Raw genomic sequence first — 19,142 nt, forward strand, 5'->3', positions numbered from 1 at the left:
TTGCATCTCCCTTGGGTTATTAACCAGAGCACAACTTTGGATTCCCCCATCATGGTGAGCCTTTCTCGCTCTTTTACCCCTAGAGTTCGGATCAGACCTTCATTGGCCACCTGAATAAGGGTTTCTCGAGGTTCATTATGCAAGATACCCTCGGGTATTTCACACAACGGCGAGTACCAGAGTGCCTCCGGAGCAAAGGAAGCTCCATCTACAAGTGGCACGGCATCAGCAAACCTAAAGTAGCAGATTGCTGGGTTGCAAGGAGCCACTGAAGCAGAGTACCTGTGAGCAGTGAGGGAAGCAGATGCACACGCCATACCCGGTGAGTTCACAAGCTGTTAGTGCTCGATACAGGCATTTCCAAAATAGAAAATACTCACGTGTGAGTGAAAGTGAAAACAAAGGCAAGTTTGAATACTGAACTATTATGAACCAGAGAAAACAGTATTTTCCAAAGCCAAATGACTGTGCCTTTAAGCATGAGAGTTTATTGAGCAAACCAGCAACAAGATGGGGTAATCCTTTTAAAACCTAATACAGACAACCATTGCCCAAGCCAAAATAAATCAAGAACGCAGAAATTTAAAACCAACAGATATTCCCAAAGGCAGGAGGGGACTAATGGAAGTTCCAATGGTTGTAAAGTGTATTGCACACATTTGAGGAAGCATATAACAAGAGCTGGTGTAAATCCACTTTGAAACAGCAGAGGAAGCAGCAGAATTAAACCATATCCTTGTGTCTGTTTGTTAACGCAGTGGGGAAACAAGAGTGGCAAGAAGATTGCCCTTCTGGAAAAGGTTACTCAGAAGGAGAGGAGTATAACTTAGAGGTATTGGAAAGTGTGAAGAGTACTAAAGAACACCAATATGATTCTGGCTTTCCCTGAAGCATTGCTTAAAGTCTGATGTTGTAAAGTAATGAACACCGCAACGCTGATGTAAGTTGATCTTAAGCACAGAGGCACTTGTGTTGGTGAATGACTGTTCGGGCAGGGGAGTATACCTGATCAGCAAACATTTGAAGTAGTAGGCCTGGCATGGGATTAAACCAGGTTTGATTGAAGTAGTAGGCCGGGCATGGGAGTAAACCAGGTATAAGTTTATGAAGTGCTGTGAAGTGGTGTTGGCAAGTTATTCTAACAGACTTTCATACTGAAGAAAGAACTCTATAAAACTGCTGCAGAAGTGTTCTATACCTTCAGAAATAATGCATTGTGGCAACGCATCCTGACAAAGACAATTTCTTTTGCTACTAACGAAAAACGAAAATATTCTTTGTTTATGTAAAAAAGACCAGTTTGAATCTAACCACATCAAGAGGAAAAGAAAGGACCTTTTTGTTAAACCACTAAGTGTTGGGACGTTCTGTTTTCAAGATGCAGTAACAAAGAACTGTGTTGGAACTTTGTTGCAAACCAGGATTTTCTTGTTTCTTTTTGGAACTGTGGAGCAAGTCCTGCTTGAATATGGTGAAGGGGAATTCAGCCAGATTATAAGGAGAGACTGCTGTCCTCTTGTGAATTTTACTGTTATAATTTTGCATTCTATGTTTTATTTCTTACAGCAATTCTGCTGAAGAACTTTACTTTGCCTGAATTTTGCTGCCAAAAGCTCATCAATTGTTGTTTTTATTTTTGTATTATTTATTTTATTTTTTACATGGGGGTTCCCCATCCCTAAACTAATCCCAGTACCCCAGACCCCGCCCTACCTGTTTTAACCCCTTACCCCTCCCTCCCAAAGAGTCTTTTTCAGCCGAATTTGGTCGAAGTAAAGTACTTTGCAGAATTCCTGTCAAAACAATATCTGGATAGAATCATTTTGTTGCCTTTGAACTGCCATGCATTACCTTCTTGAGGTACTGTATGTATAAGTGTGAAGGTCAGATATCCTTTGTTAGTGTTTCCTATAGTTTATTTTAGGCAGGGAAATCCTATTGAGGGTAGGGATAGTGAGGTATGTATCCAACCTTTTTAATTTAATAAAATGGCATCTTTCTAAAAACCTTCACAAAGTTGTCTGCCTCACTTTTCTGACACCTCACAGGTGTCCGATTTCCCGTGGCTGGAAAAGGATAGGTTAGAGATTAAAGATGCAATCCATTTGAAGTCAGTGGGCCTCATTACGACCCTGGCGGAATGGGTTAAACAGCGCCGTAAAAGGCTGCTGCGCCGTACAACCCGTTCCGCCACATTACGAGGTCCCCTCGCGGGACACATTAAGCACGCCTGGGAAAACCAAGCGTGCATACCGGGTCCCGCAAGGGGAAGAGGGAGCAAACAACGGGCCATCTCGTAATGGCCCGTTGTTTACTCCCTCTCCCATTCCCATTCAACCCTATTGGGGCTGAAATGGGAATGGGGATGAACCGTGTCCGTGTCCTCGAGTGAGGAATTACCGGGCCATCCTAACTCGGAATGGTCCGGTAAGTCCTCATTCCGAGGACACGGACACGGATGCGGTTTTGCCGGCAGCCATGCCGCAAATTGCGGCATGGCTACCGGCATAACTTGTAATGAGGGCCAGTGTTCTGAAAGTTAAGCATAGGGACTGGTCAAAGAGAGTGATGGTTGGAGTATTAAATCAAGCAAAGAGCTCAAGAAGGATAAGATGGAGTGAAGTTTGGTCTGGAGAGCAGTGTTGATGAAAGTTACAAGTACAAGTGAGTTGTTTCTGAGAATTGTTTACTGCAGAATCTTCACAGGAGGGAATCACCTAAGTTGTTGGGACTCCATGTAGTATGTTGACAGGTTTAACATCACACGTTGAAAACATTAGAGTAGTGGTGCGCACGGGAGAAAATGTGATAGTTGGCTGGGATGTTGGAGTTGGGCATTTTCTTTTAAGGATAGGTGGGACAGTCGATACCATGAAGGAGGCACTGAGTGCCCCTTAGGTCAAAACATGCTTAAATTCTTGTTGCTGGATAGAACAGGTGGGTGAATCTAGTGCCTTAGTTACCTGAGGAACCGTTCCTCAGAGAATTAGAAGGGAAAAGGAAGGGAAGAGAGGGTGGGATTTTTGAAGGTGCTGAGCAGTGAGTGTAGGAGAGCATTGAGTGTTTCTCTGATTGTAGTGATTATGGAAGATGCGTAAAGGGACAAATTATAAGCAGGAAAGTAGGGTGAGATGGAACTGTGCTTAGCATTGCTTGAAAGGTAGATGGTAGATGGTTGGTCAGGTGCTGGGAGGTGTAATGAGATTGCTGCTTTACATGAATATAGCAGAATCCAGAGCAAAGAGTGAGGATAGATTGATTGTAGGTGACAAGGAGAGTGGATTTGCGGGACGTCCGCCATTGGTGAAATTGAAGGAGAATTGCAGTTCTCAGCTGTCCAATCTGATGGCTGATTCAGGATTCTGGTGAAAGAGATGTTGGAATGAAGAAGAGCAGGGTAGTGGGGTCCAAAAGTGATCCTACATTTTACATATGATGATGGGGACAGCAATAGATAATGCCAGAGCAAGCGCTCAAAAGAGATTCTTTAGTGGAATGGGATGAGTGGCCAAAGGAAGATGAGCAAAAAATTAGATCCATTTAATTTTTTAAGGAGTGTCAAGGGAGGTTGTGCTTAAAGATCAAGGAGTGGTCTGATAGGGTGGAGTTGAGTTGATTCGATGGCCACTAGACAATTTGAGTAGGTTGAAGTCCCCTAATGCGTTACAGGTGAGTTTGGGGGGAGACAGTCTTGTAGTAGGTCAAGATCAGAGAGGAAAGAGTTGAGTAGCAGTGGTGTGTGATGATTTGCCAGGTATCGGCACTTGTCCCCATGGGAGGTGCAGCCACCACCCAGTAGTCCCCCTAGAGGTGGTTTAATGTGGGAGGACCTCATGGGGAGAGACTGTGGACAAGGATGATCATCTACGTTGCAGCCCATTGAGTAAGGTCACACCCAAACCTTCATTTGGCCCCCACTCCATTCCAAGCCTCTTCCCTTGAGAGTAGACCAATCTTTATTGTAATATATGTGATACAGCCAAAGCAGAAAGTACTAGGATGAAGAAGAGCACAGAACACATGAGGATGACTGAATGTGCTAGTACTGGTAGGACATGGCCCCAGGGAGTTGTAAAGATGAAGCTGTGAAAAGAAATAAAAGACTATGACAATCTGCCTGGTTGGGACTGGCAACAATGTATAAGAACCGATGATGGACTAAAGAAATTGTCAATCCCAGCTGGAGCAGGCAACACATGTGGAAACCAACCGCGGGAGTTTGAAATCCTGTTGGCAGACCGGAGAAGAGCAGAAAATGCTGGCAAGGCACCGGGGGAGGTATCCGTGGGTCCCACTTGAGGGGACTTGAGCTCTAAGCAAGAAAGGGTAGCTGAGCAGTGCAGCAGCGCTACCGCAGTGCTACAGAAGCAGAGGGGAGAAGCCTGAAAATCCGAAGACGGACCTCAGTCACATGAATCGCAGTGATGTACCGAAGTCCCAAAGAAGGTAACCGGGGGTACTAGAGACCCAACGGGGACACAGGGGTGGTAGAGAGGCAGGCTCAAGGGGTTCTGTCCTGGCCCAGTAGTAAGATGTAAAATATTGGAAACGGTGAACCAAGCATCTGAGGAGAACTTCCACATCTCAGTGGCAGCGATAAGACCACTGGCCACCAGAGACGGGTTGGGACCATATCAACAGTGAACCAATCATCCGAGGAGATCCTCCACGTCTCAGTGGCAGCGATAAAACCACTGACCTCCAGAGACAGGAAGGGGACCCTATCAACAGTGAACTGAGCATCCGAGGAGAACTTCCTCATCACAGTGGCAGCGATAAGACCATTGACCACCAGAGAAAGGTCTGGGACCCCAACAAAACTGCATCAAGCCTCTGAGAACTTCCTTGTCGCAATGGCAGCAATAGGTCCTCTGACCACCAGAGAAGGGTCTAGGACCTCAACATAAGTAAGATGAGCATTCAGGAAGGCATCTTTGTCACAGTGGCAGGGAGAAGTCCACTGAACCCCTGAGAAGGAATTGGGACTTTAGAAATAGTGAGAGAGAGTGGCAAAATAAACATCAAGTTGAAAGATGTGGAAAAGAACTCTAAACACCCGAAGAGAGTCATTCTCCTTCTGAAGAAACTGAAACCCTTTTGAATATATTCAAGAGACTCCAGAGGAAGGTAGTCATTCCCCCTGGCTTTGTTGTGAACTATATTGGAGTGTGCGGACCAATACTAGGAGATGGGGGGAGTCCTGGTCCCAAAGTTGGAGTTGTATAAATGTTTTATTGGAACTGTTAGGAAAGATTTCATTTATGTGTAATGTCCCCTCCATTTGTGGACCCCCCATACGTTTTGTTTTTGTTTGACTTTCCTATCCTGATTTTTTCCAGTGAAGCCCACCCTTCAGCTGAACTCCAATGGGCTTTTGCTCACTTATGGGGAAACTGGCACGTCCTTCAGACTGTCAGTGCTGGGAAATTTTGTTTCCCTTAGTCTTTGGCTATGTTTCCATTTCTTGGTAGATTTTTAACAGTGCACCATATATCTTCCATTACCGTGCACTGGGTTCCTTTTTGTTTTATGGTCCTAGACACCCTCAAAGGATTTTTTGGTGATTGTACGAGTGTGCCTGAAACCAACTGGTGGCAGCAGTTACTTTTTATAATGTTTTGCTTCTTTTTACTGAATCACACTGCATTTACCGCTTTTGGTTCAAGACTGTGGCCAGGTCAGAAAATGGCTGAGCCACAAAGTATTTTCTTTCCCATAGCCATTTCGTCCCTTGCCTTCACCTAGGTCGAGTAACCCGTGTTTTCCTTATTTGGGCATGCAGCCTCCTGCAGAAACCGATCTCTTTTGCAGGCTTCTGCCTGTCACGTGTGCGCGCCCAGGAAGCGGGTTGGGACTGTCTGGTCCCAACCCACACTACTGGTGGCAGGATGTCTGGAGTGCCTGAATGACTGAGACCACAGTGGACTGTGATTGGGCCACGACTGGGATGCCTGCATGAGAGCAGATCTTCAATTGGAAGTCCTCGATTCTGGCGCAAAGCTAATCTTGGCTTAGAGAAGGGGTTCTGCATCCATTCCAGGATGATCACCTGAGTTTGCACCGAACTACAGAAGGAGCCAAGCCTCCTGCACAAAGAAACTGACTTGTAAAACCACCCAAGATGCTTTGGAGGGTTTTGGCACCTTTTACACCCCTCTGCTGTCCCGTTGGACCCCTGCATTCTTCTTCGATCAAGAAAGCCTGCCAAGGCGCTTTGCCCCTTTGGAGTAGTGAGAACAACTTATCTCGGCACCCCCTGCTTACCCACCGAACAAGTCCCTTAGGAAGTGTTTCTGGGACATCCAGTGTGCTGTCAAGCTCTACCTCAGGATATCCAGCAAAACCGCCGTCGTCTTGAGTGCAAACCCGAGACTTGGGATATCGCTTGCTTGTGGTCCCGTGCATTTTGCAGGCCTAGCTCCTCTGGGTCCCGATTTTAGGAGAGTGTGTAACACTGCCTGCATCTGTGATTCTCGCGTCACAACCTGTTGGTGACGGTCGCTGTGGATCCCTTGCTCTTCTGCTCTACTGTGCCCTGAAGCCTGCTGCACCAGAATGTTCTTCATACCCCCTTCAGAAGCTGAGAAAAGGTAACTGTCATGGACGATCATTCTCCCCCACAGCTGCTGAGAGCCGCAGCGCCGCAGAACTGCAGGACTCAAGCATGCTAGTGACCTCAACTAAACTAGCAAAGTTTGATCCAGACTGTGCCGAGGGTCGGTGACTACTTACATAAATTACTGGTGGCCCCCTGGCACAGTCGATCACTTTTATGCACGAGTGTCCCTTAAAAGGTACTCAAACTTGGCTGAGTTAGCCTTTGCTCCCTAGCTATTCTCGCCTTTTGAACACTCATTTGCTGCCAAAGTCAGGGCCTACTCGAATAGTGGGAACCAATTCTTCATCATCTCATGCCGCTTCCTGACTTGCTACAGCCCTCCCAAGAAGACCCGCTTTTTGCTTCACCTGTGCGATTGTGCGTGTTTACATACAACTGTACTGTTGAGCACAAGGTTCCGCTCTTCTTAGGGCTGAACTCGAAAGTTAAGGAACGACTCAGAAGAATTGCCTAATGCTATTAACATGAAAACCCAACCCTCTCTTTACAGGTTGTGGGTGTATTGTATAACTGAATTGCCTTAGGAAACGTAATGTGCATATATATATTGTATAGTATAAGGATTTTATGTGATAACTGTTTTTGCATAACTAAAGTTACTTATGTCTATCAATCTGGCCGACAATACATGCATAGATATTTTTCATGTACACTTGTCTAACTGTGTGCTCATTGTGGGCTTCTGATCACTCTCACCCCTCCTGAGACTTAGTCTTGACCACCTGCCAAGCTACCTAGATTGGTCTGGCTTGTCCAGAAGGTTCCCCTGTTTCACTAAACCGAGGGTGGCCTCCTAAACTTCTGCCCACCAGGTCAGAGTTTAGAAATCCATCTTAACAGGAACCACAAGCCAGGAGAAGTGAGTCATTCTCCTGGAGAAGGAACATTAGGTTGGATTATTCTTTAGTTGTAGTGTAAGGGATAGAAATAGGTTGTGGCGGAGTACGGTGGAGTTTGATTTTGACTAAAAATTTGACAGATGCTTTAATGTTAGTTTGAGGCAGGGAAACCCTCTTAAAAGATTGGGATAGTGAGGGTTTCTTTTGACTATAATTAAACGTTTATAGCGACCACCATGCCACCTTTGTGTCAGCTTCCTTCTTTGACACCCTTAAAGGTGATAGATAGATCAGAAGAATTGGGAGAGCGATGGGTGGGAGAAAGGAATTGGAAAGAGGCTTCAAGGATGTAGTAAAAGTTAAAATGAGAGATGGGGACAGGTGAGATAACATTGATGATGAGGAATCCAACCCCTCAACCTACTAGACAGATAAAGAGATTGTGAGAAATGTGCGGATCTGGTGTGGAGGGCAGCTTAAGTTGGCTGTGGCATGCAGGTGAATCAGACTTTTGTTAACACAATTATGGATAGCTATGGGGAGTGTGAGTCAAAGTGTTCAGTGAGGTGGTGTTTCCAAGGGGGAGAGGTGAGGGGCAAATGAGATTAGAGTCAGTGTGGTGTTGTAGCCTGACTGCATTTTGTGATTGATATAAATTATAAATATGGGATTGAAGAGGATTGGGAGGAAAATCTGAAAGATGCGAAAGGACGATTTATGGACTCAAAAGGTGAAGAGTAGGAAGAGAGAGATGGGTAGTAGAGCACGGAGGAGGCTGTGTTATGTTAAGGCAGTTGAGATGACTTAAACGGGTAAGAATACTCAAGATTAGTTAATTCAGTACAGTTTAGGTCAGTAGTGATGACAACGCAATTTAGGCCAATGACAACTAAATATTATAGTTTAGGCTGGTAGTGACCAAACTACTACAGTTTTGGCTGTAGCAACCAATACATGCGAATATAGGCTGGTAGCAACAAAGAATTACAGTTTAGGCAGGTAGCAATACATATATTCCAATTTAGGCTAATAGCAACCCAAATATTCCAATTTATGCTGGTTGGGAAAATGTATATTGACTTGGGGGACAGTGTGTAGGATGAATGGTAAGGGGGTTCGATGTTGGTAGTCGGGCAGCAGGGTTATGGAATCACTCCAGGGAGTACCTGGTAGATGATAGAGGCAGCCATTTGTGATGAGGTGGGTGAGCCAGGCAAACAGGCAAGCCGATGTCACTCTTTGTTACCCTGCCCTTCTCCTGGACGATTTACGGGATGGATGCTCTTCAGGAACAAAGTGAAAGGGCATCACACCAGCGCTAAAACAATTTCTTCTAAGGATTTCTTTTGGTTGGCGATGGCTGGGCAGAAAACAATGAGGTCCAGGACAGTTGATTATACCATCCTAATACACAGCCAACAAGAAAAAATAGGAATTGATTTACGATATTAAGCCAAAATGGAGCAAAGCTTTAAACAAAGATCTTCTCTACCAACCACAAAAAGCAAAGGTTTGTGTTTCCCAGGGTCCTCTACTTTCCCACCAATATTCAACATCCATAGAAAACCCGCAGCACCCACTTGATTCCACTCTTATGCCAAAGACCAATATATACCTATGGACATTTTCGTAAAGAGAACCTTGTCTCCAAAAGACAATAGGCAAATGTGTCCTGGGTGAGTTCGAACAGCATGAAACTTAATCCTTTGGGGGAAAAAAAGGAAATTTCCTCATTGACCCCCACACCTCTTTTCCCTGTAAAATTGTTCCCATTGCGAAAGGTTTTTGAAACCCTGGATCATCTGTGTCGATGACATAAGCCTTGACATGAAATTTTGCAAGATGGCAAAGATATCTTTCATCCTACTCAGACTCCTTAGACATATTATTATCTTTTATAGTGTTGGAGAACAAGTAATTCCTTAGTCAGGGCCTTCATTGACTCATGCCTTAACAGCAACATTCTCTACAAGACATACGCTGAGAATTCAGTATTCTGAGGCTCCTGTGGGTCTATTATTGGCCTAAACGATGAAAGCCCATATCATTACACTGGAGTCTTTCAATCGTTGGCCGTGAAATCGATTATTTCATCTAAAGTCGTCGGGCTCTTTTTCAAATACACCAGTGACGTAGAACCTCTTCCTACTCACAAATACAATTCAGTTATCTCTCTTACTAAACACTAGGGGATACAAACCTCTGTACCATTCCAAAATCTAAAACATACATGAGAGGCATAAGTCTTTCAGGTCAGTTTCCAACTCTGAAACAGCATTCCCCAGGAGCTGGGCGCAGCAGATTCATTGTGCAATCCAGGGATGTCATTTGGGGGTCAGCAGGGGTCGCAGCTCTGACCTCTGAGGTCTCACTTGCTACCCCTGTGGTCTCCCTTGTTACGCCGAAAAAAAAGAAAATAAATAAGTGTTTCTTTTTTTTTTTTTTTTAAAGGAAGCTCCTGGTTCGTGGCCGGCAACCTCTGGCTTCTGGAGTGGCTGGCTTTCTTATTCAGGACTCTTAATAAAAAAGGTTTTCTGCAAGCGTAACACTTTTAGCAGTGACCCTAAATAAGAAAGAATAGGAATAACAAATAAATAGCCTTTCTGGTATTCTATAGAATAATTGCTAGACTCCTTAAAGGTTTATTTCAGGCACACTTCATGGTGTGAGTCACTAATGTAGTCTGTTTTTAAACACCTCAAATTCACAATGCAGACATAAACTTCCAAAAAGCAGTTCTTTTCACAAGTTGCAGTTATAGCATGTTTTTTTTCTGCCGTTGTCTCTGTTGCGATTATCACAACACATTCCATCTTGATGTCCTGGGTCTCTTAACAAAATCCTTGTGCCTAAAATCTTGTGTACAGTGTAGAAATGTTTGCCATAGCACATAAAGTGACCCTTGATTTCAGTGTGCCACAATTAATGCAGTGTTGTAATGTGTCCATCTTTCCTATCTCCCTGGCATGCTGTTCAGGATGTTTGTTTGCATGTATGAGGTAACGAGTGCCTAGAGTACGGGAATTCGTGTGAGTGCACTGCTTTCTCTGTGCTACTCTAAATTGTTTAATAAACGGTTATGAACCCTCCCAATGGTATGTATTTTGCTACCCCCTGAAGCCTGAACAGTATATCCACGCAGGCTTGACATGTGGCTAGTTTTGCACCAGACCTGCCGATGAACTGGCCTGCTGTTCAATCTCAGTTAACAGTTTAATGGTATCAACTACAGAGCGTAATTTGCTTTCTGACTTTGAGAACATTCAGACATGTAATTGCTCATTTTACACTATAGCCAGTGAGATAGCTATAGCTGGTATGACAGCTCGACACCTCAGTGGGTTGAGCGCTCGCTGCTGTGATGTGTGTGTGATCTGCAGATTGCAGATTCGAATCCCAGTGAGCCCAGTTCAGCCTTTCATCCTTCTGAGGTGGATAAATGAATACCAACATAGGTGGGGTGATATTGTATGTATATTTATTCTATATAAAACGCTAAAGCGTAAGTGCTATATAATAACACATCATTAGAATTTGGACTTGGACGTCTGCTTGCATTCACAATAATTGGGGAACATGGGCCTATACACCCAACCCCTTGTCCCTGCTCCTTCACCACATTTCACACTCATACTACACGGCCGAACTACACCCAACCCCTTGTCCCTGCTCCTTCACTGCATTTCACACTCCTACTACACGACAGAAGTATACCCAACCCCTTGTCCTGCTCCTTCACCCCATTTCACACTCCTACTACATGGCTGAAGTACACCGAACCCCTTGTCCCTGCTCCTTCACTGCATTTCACACCCTTACTACATGACAGAAGTACACCCAATCCCTTGTCACTGCTCCTTCACCCCATTTCACACTCCTACTACACGGCCACAGTACACCCAACCTCTTGTCCCAGCTTCTTCACCACATTTCACACTCCTACTTCATGGCCGGAGTACACCCAACCCCCCTACTTCATGGCCGCAGTACACCCAACTGCTTGTCCCTGCTCCTTCACTGCGTTTCACACTCCTACTTCACGGCCACAGTAGACCCAACCCCTTGTCCCTGCTCCTTCACCACATTCACACTCTTACTTCACAGCCGCAGTACACCCAACCCCTTGTCCCTGCTCCTTCACCACATTCACACTCTTACTTCACAGCCGCAGTACACCCAACCCCTTGTCCCTGCTCCTTCACCACATTCACACTCTTACTTCACAGCCGCAGTACACCCAACCCCTTGTCCCAGCTTCACCACATTTCACACTCCTACTTCATGGCCGAAGTACACCCAACCCCTTGTCCCTGCTCCTTCACCACATTTCACACTCCTACTTCATTGCCGAAGTACACCCAACCCCTTGTACCTGCTCCTTCACCCCATTTCACACTCCTACTTCATGGCCGAAGTACACCCAACCCCTTGTCCCAGCTCCTTCACCACATTTCACACTCTTACTAAACAGCAAAGTACACCCAACCCCTTGTTCCTGCTCCTTCACCAGATTTCACACTCCTACTACACGGCCGAAGTACACCCAACCCTGCTCCTTCACCCCATTTCACACTCCTAAGGCCGCTGTGTAAGCTTAGAGTGTTGGGTTTGATCAGTAACACTCCTCTCTATTTTGATGATCGTATGAGAGGTTTGTAGCACTCCTCTGTCTATACCATCCGTGTCAAGTTAAAGAGATTCAGGGATCTACTCATCATTCATGTGACCTGAATGGGGACCTTCAGTGCATTTCAGTCACCTAACAATATAAAGGACATATGTTACACTCCTCATCCACATGTTTGATAATGATGAAGGCCTGTAACACGCCTCATGACATCAATCCATGTAAAGGAGAATTGTAACTCCTCATCCATGGCCATGATATCAGGCGAGGTCCATACTTGCCAACCCTATCGATTTAGGCGGTAGGATACCGCTTTTTAAGCCGTCCTACCGCCTACCTATTTAGTGGCAACAAATACCCATTTTTTTTGTATTTTTTTTTTTTGGCCTGGCTGCCTGAGGCCCGGCACAGCATGATCAGCATCCTCTGGTGTGGGGGGGGGGTGCGAGTCGGGCGACCGTCCGGGGCACCATGCCCCCCAGGGTGCCATTAGCCCCTACCACGCCAGCTCGGGGGAGCCTTTCAAGGGCTCCCCCGAGCTGGCATAGCAGGAGAAGGCGCGGCATGCAGGCTTTTGATGTAAAAGGCGCCCATGGCGGCGGTCCAAATGCGTCCCTTTGCAGCGGGTGCCTTTGACAAAAGGCGCCATTAGCCCCCCACCACGCCAGCTCGGGGGAGTCTTTCAAGGGCTCCCCCGAGCTGGCGTGGTGGCAGGCGCCTCATTGTCATTGAATGCACCCGCGGCGGCGGGCTCATTCAATGACAATGGGCCGCTGACGCGCCCTATTCCTATCATTACCTCCTCGCCGGACTATTTTTGAAACTTTAAGGTTCCTACAGATTTTTGGTCACAGAATGTTGGCATGTATGGAGGTCAAATACTCCTCATGAGACCATCCATGTAGAGTGAAGGAGATTTTAATACACCTCATTCATGCGGGCTATTAGAGGTGGGGGAGGGGGGTCTGCAACACTCTGACATGACCCATGTAACGGAAAGAAGAAATGCCGCATTACTCTACCTTGGCAGATCAGCCACCGTGAGGAGAAGCAATTACATTTGCTTTGTGTGTCATAGACATAAATATACCTCCTTTCAGTTCGGGGGTTACCCTGCCTCATCTACTGCAGTTTTTATTGCATGACCAATATGACATAAAACGATGGCTCTCGGAGACCAGCTTCTTTACTGTGTTGACTGCACATTCAATTACTTGCACAACACTGTAATTTCGAATTTAATGTGTTATCATTATAAACCTGTTTTTTCGTGAAAAAAATGTTACATTATTTTGTAAACAATCCTTCGGCATACACCCACACAATGCTGGTCTGTGTGCTTGAGGGCCATTTACATAAACAAATGAGTTGTATACACAGTGGCTGCTGACCGCATTCCCGCCCTCTTGGGGTGACAGGCGGGGCAGAGAAATCACGCAGCGTGACTCAGCACAGCTCGCGCGCTCGCGAGCAATATGGCGTCAGAGCTAGGCCTTGCCAGGAAAGCCAACTAACGGCAGCAATGCGTTTTGCCTCTTTCAGAATCAGCTGCTTACCAAGGGCATGGTGATCCTGAGGGACAAGATTCGCTTCTACGAAGGTAAGCCGACGCCGGATGCATCCACCCACACAGTACACTCCCCCGGCCTCGCACTGTGGCCACATGTTTACAGTCTCTGTGCATTTCAACACACGCCCTGGTTCTAGTGAGACATGACGTGAACATGAACATTCTGAACGTGGGCTTCATTGTTGAGGTCCCTCTCCCTAACCCCCAGCAGAATATGAAAGACTGCACAAATATCAACCCCACCCACGACAGACAGCTCCAAGAAGAGAGTACACATGCTTTAGCGACGTTCAAAGTGCATTCACGATAATGTGGACACAGTTCGGCCTTTACCTTTTATTGGACGTATTCAAAATATTCACTGAAATTATTGCTTGACAATTTAACTGAAACATAACACGACTATAAACACATCTGAGAGGGTGTAAATGTGAAACGCATCCTAATTATACATCTTTCATTTCAGTATATTTGCAAAATACCATGATTATGTTTTTTGAAATGATTGTGTCTGCCTTTAAGATTCATTGTGCCAAGTGGGAACATATTCAGTGGACCCGTGTTGTGTGAATAACATGTGGCTTCTTAGTATGTAATTACCAGCACTGCTAGATTGTTATCTTTCCAGCTTAAAAAACAGAATGGAAAATATGAAGATGTATGGAAGGCATTTAATAAATTAAATGGCTAACCCACTCCCACCCATCCCCCTTCTTTTTTAAATTGTGTGTGTTTTTTTATTTTTTTATTTCCTTCTTTTTCATATTTAGACTGTGGAGTTGATGGCTGATGTTTGAATTGTGCTTTTTTTATGTGGCTACCTACTGTGTATAGTTTTCTGTTGTTTATGTTATAATACATTCGATCACAAATATGTTTTTCACCAAGAACTTACCAAGTTCAACAAGTACCGTGATGTGTTTTTCGGGGTTGCAGATTTGTGCCTCTGTGAATAAGGAGGCCTTCCCAGACCTGCATCCCACGAATACTTTCTTCACCCAATGAAGTTTCAACTGGAGTGTCCCCCTTTTTGTTACTCATTTCATTCTATGACCATCATCTGATAAAGAAATTGATGGGGCTTCAAAAGCTAATCCATCTCAGCCAAATATTTTATTTAATCCAATTAAAGGTATCATAACTTGAACTTTGTTTCATCTTTATGTGAAATGTATGTGATTTTTAAAAATGGACTTGCATGGCCTTGGACCTATCCTTGCACATGAGCAAGGGAATGTAGCTGAAGACTGCAGGCACAGAACACATACTTAGAATGTCATATAAAGCATAAACAAGGGGGGTCCTGGGAGTCCCTCTGCCGGACATTAGTCCTGGTTACGAGAGACTTCCCCAGAGTCTTTAGCTCACTATCTTTCACAGAGAAGAAATATCCCAAACATATCAGTCTTTGTCCTGCCCTGCGGCTGTCCAGCACCGAAATTCTAGGCAATTCTCCTCTGAACAAGAGTACCAACAGCATCCCCAGACACGTGTTTCGGTCTGGTTGGACCTCATCGGTAGGGTGGATATGTGCCTCTCTAAGAATAGTGAGCAAGGGGTCCACGTCTGGATTCCCCTAGTAACTTAGGGTGAGACCCAAAGTTACTTAAATATGCAAATTAACAAGGGGGGTCCTGGGAGTCCCTCTGCCAGACATTAATGTCTAATGTTAATTTGCATATAAAGCATAAAGGCACATGAGATACATTCTTTGGGCGTCCATTTAGGCCAGCCCACTTCCTGCTGGTAGTTCTCCAGCTACCATCTCTCATGCTCCTTGCATTCCTACCTAGTGTGGATGGCATTCCATGAATGGTAGTGGCAGAGCCATGATACTTATTGGGAAGGAGGTGACAGGATGGCCAAGAGCGGATGCCAGTCCCAGATGACGTCATACACATATGCAGACACAATAACTGGAATGCATGTACACCTGTCGTCAATAAGACAGCACAGATGCATTCTGGATGAAATATGGCTAGATCCCGGTTTCATTGACTGACTAAAATGGATGATTGTAGGGCAAGCAAAAGACCTTAGCGATCACCTGCCTGACCCTGTGGCTGAGTAGGCAGCTCTCTACAAGGCCTACCTGGAGATGGTAATCCTTTGGAGCCCAAGCACCATGTCCCTATTCCCCTCCCCCACGCCCCCTCCGTGCCAATTGACGTCTTTGGGCCTTCCACTGCAGAAGCAATAGCCGCTAGTAAGACATTATAGCACTGTACTTTGGTGCAACCTCCTGATCACCAACTTCTCAGGCTGGTGGAAGGGAAAGATGCCCAATATTTTCTACTTCCAGCTTCCACATAGAGCATGTTCCTCTCCAGTACAATCTGGCCAGGGTGACTATCATGTGTGAAAGCCATTGTCTCTACATCTCACCATCAAAAAGGCCCTGAAACATTCCCAGAAGTCCATAGTTAACAACCATTTACCCCCAAACTGCACCCGATCAATCAGGATTCAGTTTTAAGCTGCAGGCACCCGTGTCACATTGATTGAAATGGGCCACAGGCGAACTAGGATTTCCAATGCCCCACCTTCTGCATCAGACTTATTTTTCAGCAATGCCCCCAAGAGCCTTAAAAGTGATACTGCTATAAAGTGAATGTGTGTCATACTGTCTCCTGGGCACACCCAGGCTTTCGGGCATCCTATTAAGCCTACATTTGATTTGCAACAGTGGTACTGTCTTCGTGTCCATGCTGACCTCCTCCCTGGCCTTGCCTGATGTCCAGAAAACGGACTGTCTCTCTCGCCAGGATACTACTGCCACATTAGTTTTTCGTGGACATTAGGATTTTAAACCCTGCCATATCTCCCTCAACTCCACATTCTGCCATTTTGCGCATTATTGTATTACTGGGTACTAGAGTCAGGGCTGCAGGCTTGCTCACTTTCTCACCCAAGTTGCCTCAATAAACGGCAACAAAGACAGAAATGCAGAATTTATCATTAGAGCTGCAAATCCGACACCAGCCCTTCCAAAATGAGATGTTTCTCTCCCGACAGTCACATCCAACTACCCTGCTCATCCCACAACCGTCTTTCTGATTGGGCACAATTTAGAGCTGCGGTTTTTAAATAAGATCCTCAAAGATCCCAACCACAGCAGGTTTTCAGGATAGTCCCTGACTATGTAAACAGCTCCATTTTAGATTGACTGCATTCAGTCTGTTTTTTGTGGATATCCCAAAATCATGGAGTGTACTTTGCTCCTGAGGACCTTTTGGAAATCGCTGCTTTAGTGGCATGCTTCGAGTACTTTGTTCTTGAGGACCTTTTGGATACCTCTGCTTTAATGGCATGCTTAGTGTACTTTGCTCCTGAGGACCTTTTGGAGATGTCTGCTTTAGTGGCATGCTTAGTGTTATTTGCTCCTGATGACCTTTTGGAGATCTCTGCTTTAGTGGCATGCTTAGTGTACTTTGCTCCTGAGGACCTTTTGGAGATCTCCACTTTAGTGGCATGCTTAGTGTACTTTGCTCCTGAGGACCTTTTGGAGATCTCCACTTTAGTGGCATGCTTAGTGTACTGTGATCCTGAGTGGAGATCTCCGCTTTAGTGGCATGCTTAGTGTACTTTGCTCCTGAGGACCTTTTGGAGATCTCCACTTTAGTGGCATGCTTAGTGTACTGTGATCCTGAGGACCTTTTGGAGATCTCTGCTTTAGTGGAATGCTTAGTGTACTTTGCTCCTGAGAACCTTTTGGAGATCTCCGCTTTAGTGGCATGCTTAGTGTACTGTGATCCTGAGTGGAGATCTCCGCTTTAGTGGCATGCTCAGTGTACTGTGATCCTGAGTGGAGATCTCCGCTTTAGTGGCATGCTTAGTGTACCTTGCTCCTGAGGACCTTTTGGAGATCTCCACTTTAGTGGCATGCTTAGTGTACTGTCATCCTGAGTGGAGATCTCCACTTTAGTGACATGCTCAGTGTACTGTGATCCTGAGTGGAGATCTCCGCTTTAGTGGCATGCTTAGTGTACTGTGATCCTGAGTGGAGATCTCTGCTTCAGTGGCATGCTTAGTGTACTTTGCTCCTGAGGACCTTTTGGAGATCTCTGCTTTAGTGGCATGCTTAGTGTACTTTGCTCCTGAGGACCTTTTGGAGATCTTCACTTTAGTGGCATGCTTAGTGTACTTTTCTCCTGAGGACCTTTTGGAGATCTCTGCTTTAGTGGCATGCTTGTCCATCAACGCCTTGGCAAGAAAGTAAATGGATACGACACTCAAAGTGGCACATGATTGGGTCATACCGGTCACACACTATAGGCAGATTCTCGAGACACTTTACCCTTGCACTCCATCGCCCACATAGTTCTTCTCACAACTCCCCGACTTCCATAGGGGTCCCACGAGATGCAGGAGGGACTGTAAGTGAGTCAAAGGACTGGCTGCCTGCCCCTCCATATTCAGGTGTCTGCCCATTCCAACACTTGAATCCGCACTGGCTGACTGAAGCTGCCCAAGTGCGGCTTGGGGCCAGCCCAGCCCTCCACTCATGTGGGTTCCGTACACAATGTTGAAGCGACAGGCCCTAATAAGCCCATCATTGCAAATTAACTTTTTACATTGCCACCTTTAACTGAAATTAGAGATGGTGATGTCAAGCATGAGTGTTCTTTTTTTGGGTATATGGATGCTGGCAGCGCGCTTTGAAGACCCTAAACTGGGAAAGAGCCACGGTTCTGCTGCAAATCAGAATGCACTGTGTTGTGTATCGGGGGATTTTTATTCTGTGGCAGTACCTCCCACAGCCCATCATTTCCTGGGTTCTCTGAAATACTGCGCTGGCATTGTGTGAATCCATTGTTTTGTGCAAAATAAGAAGCATGCCGCTCAGTTTCCCTGTACCCCAACCTCAGGTCTTCCTGCCCACTTGTGCCAACACCTCTTTTGCCACACAAAGCGTACTACTAATGCAATGCCGCTACTGTTGCACCTTCACACCTGGCTTGTCCAGGAGCTCATCAACACACAATGTAAATTGCACACCGCCTTTTCAATTCCGCCTCCTTCACCTTTCAAAGCCCCTCTTCTTTTTACGTTGCCGCCAGGCTTTGCCTCGGGCCCATGGCTCCAGCATGGTCTTCCTCTTTTCCTTTATCCCTTTGTTTCTGCTTCCTTTGCCTTTCTCTTCCTTCATCAGTGCCCTTGTCAATGGATCTGAATCCTCTGAAATACTCTGCGTCAAGCTCTGGTCCTGATCTGCATCTTAGTGGCTGCCTTCCCGTCCCCACTACGACTTCTTTCATCAAATTCCTCCCCTTCCACTATCCCCGTCTGCAACCTGCCCTTTGATATGGTCTTCGTACTGCCGCGCAATCGCTGGTTGCATGTTCTACAGCCCATCATTGTCTCCTCTATCCTACCCAACTCCCACATAGCTGCCTCCACCCTCTAGTCCTGCAGCACCACCCTCATTTCTCCTCTGTCCTACCCAACTCCCACATAGATGCCTCAACCCTCTAGTCCCGCAGCACC

The 19,142-nt window shown here is 45.8% G+C and overlaps 1 protein-coding gene across 11 annotated transcripts in view; it reads left to right on the top strand.

Annotated features, from left to right (window-relative positions):
- PRR5 (proline rich 5) overlaps positions 1–19,142 on the top strand; it is an 817,096-nt gene that overhangs the window by 524,476 nt on the left and 273,478 nt on the right. For all 11 annotated transcript variants that reach the window (XM_069628149.1, XM_069628148.1, XM_069628151.1 and 8 more), the window contains one exon: positions 13,628–13,685. In XM_069628149.1, the coding sequence (XP_069484250.1) occupies positions 13,628–13,685 (58 nt within the window). The remainder of the gene's footprint in view (positions 1–13,627; positions 13,686–19,142) is intronic.

The sequence above is a fragment of the Ambystoma mexicanum genome, chromosome 12 (assembly GCF_040938575.1).
Source record: "Ambystoma mexicanum isolate Mex_15411 chromosome 12, UKY_AmexF1_1, whole genome shotgun sequence".
Lineage (NCBI taxonomy): Eukaryota > Metazoa > Chordata > Amphibia > Caudata > Ambystomatidae > Ambystoma > Ambystoma mexicanum.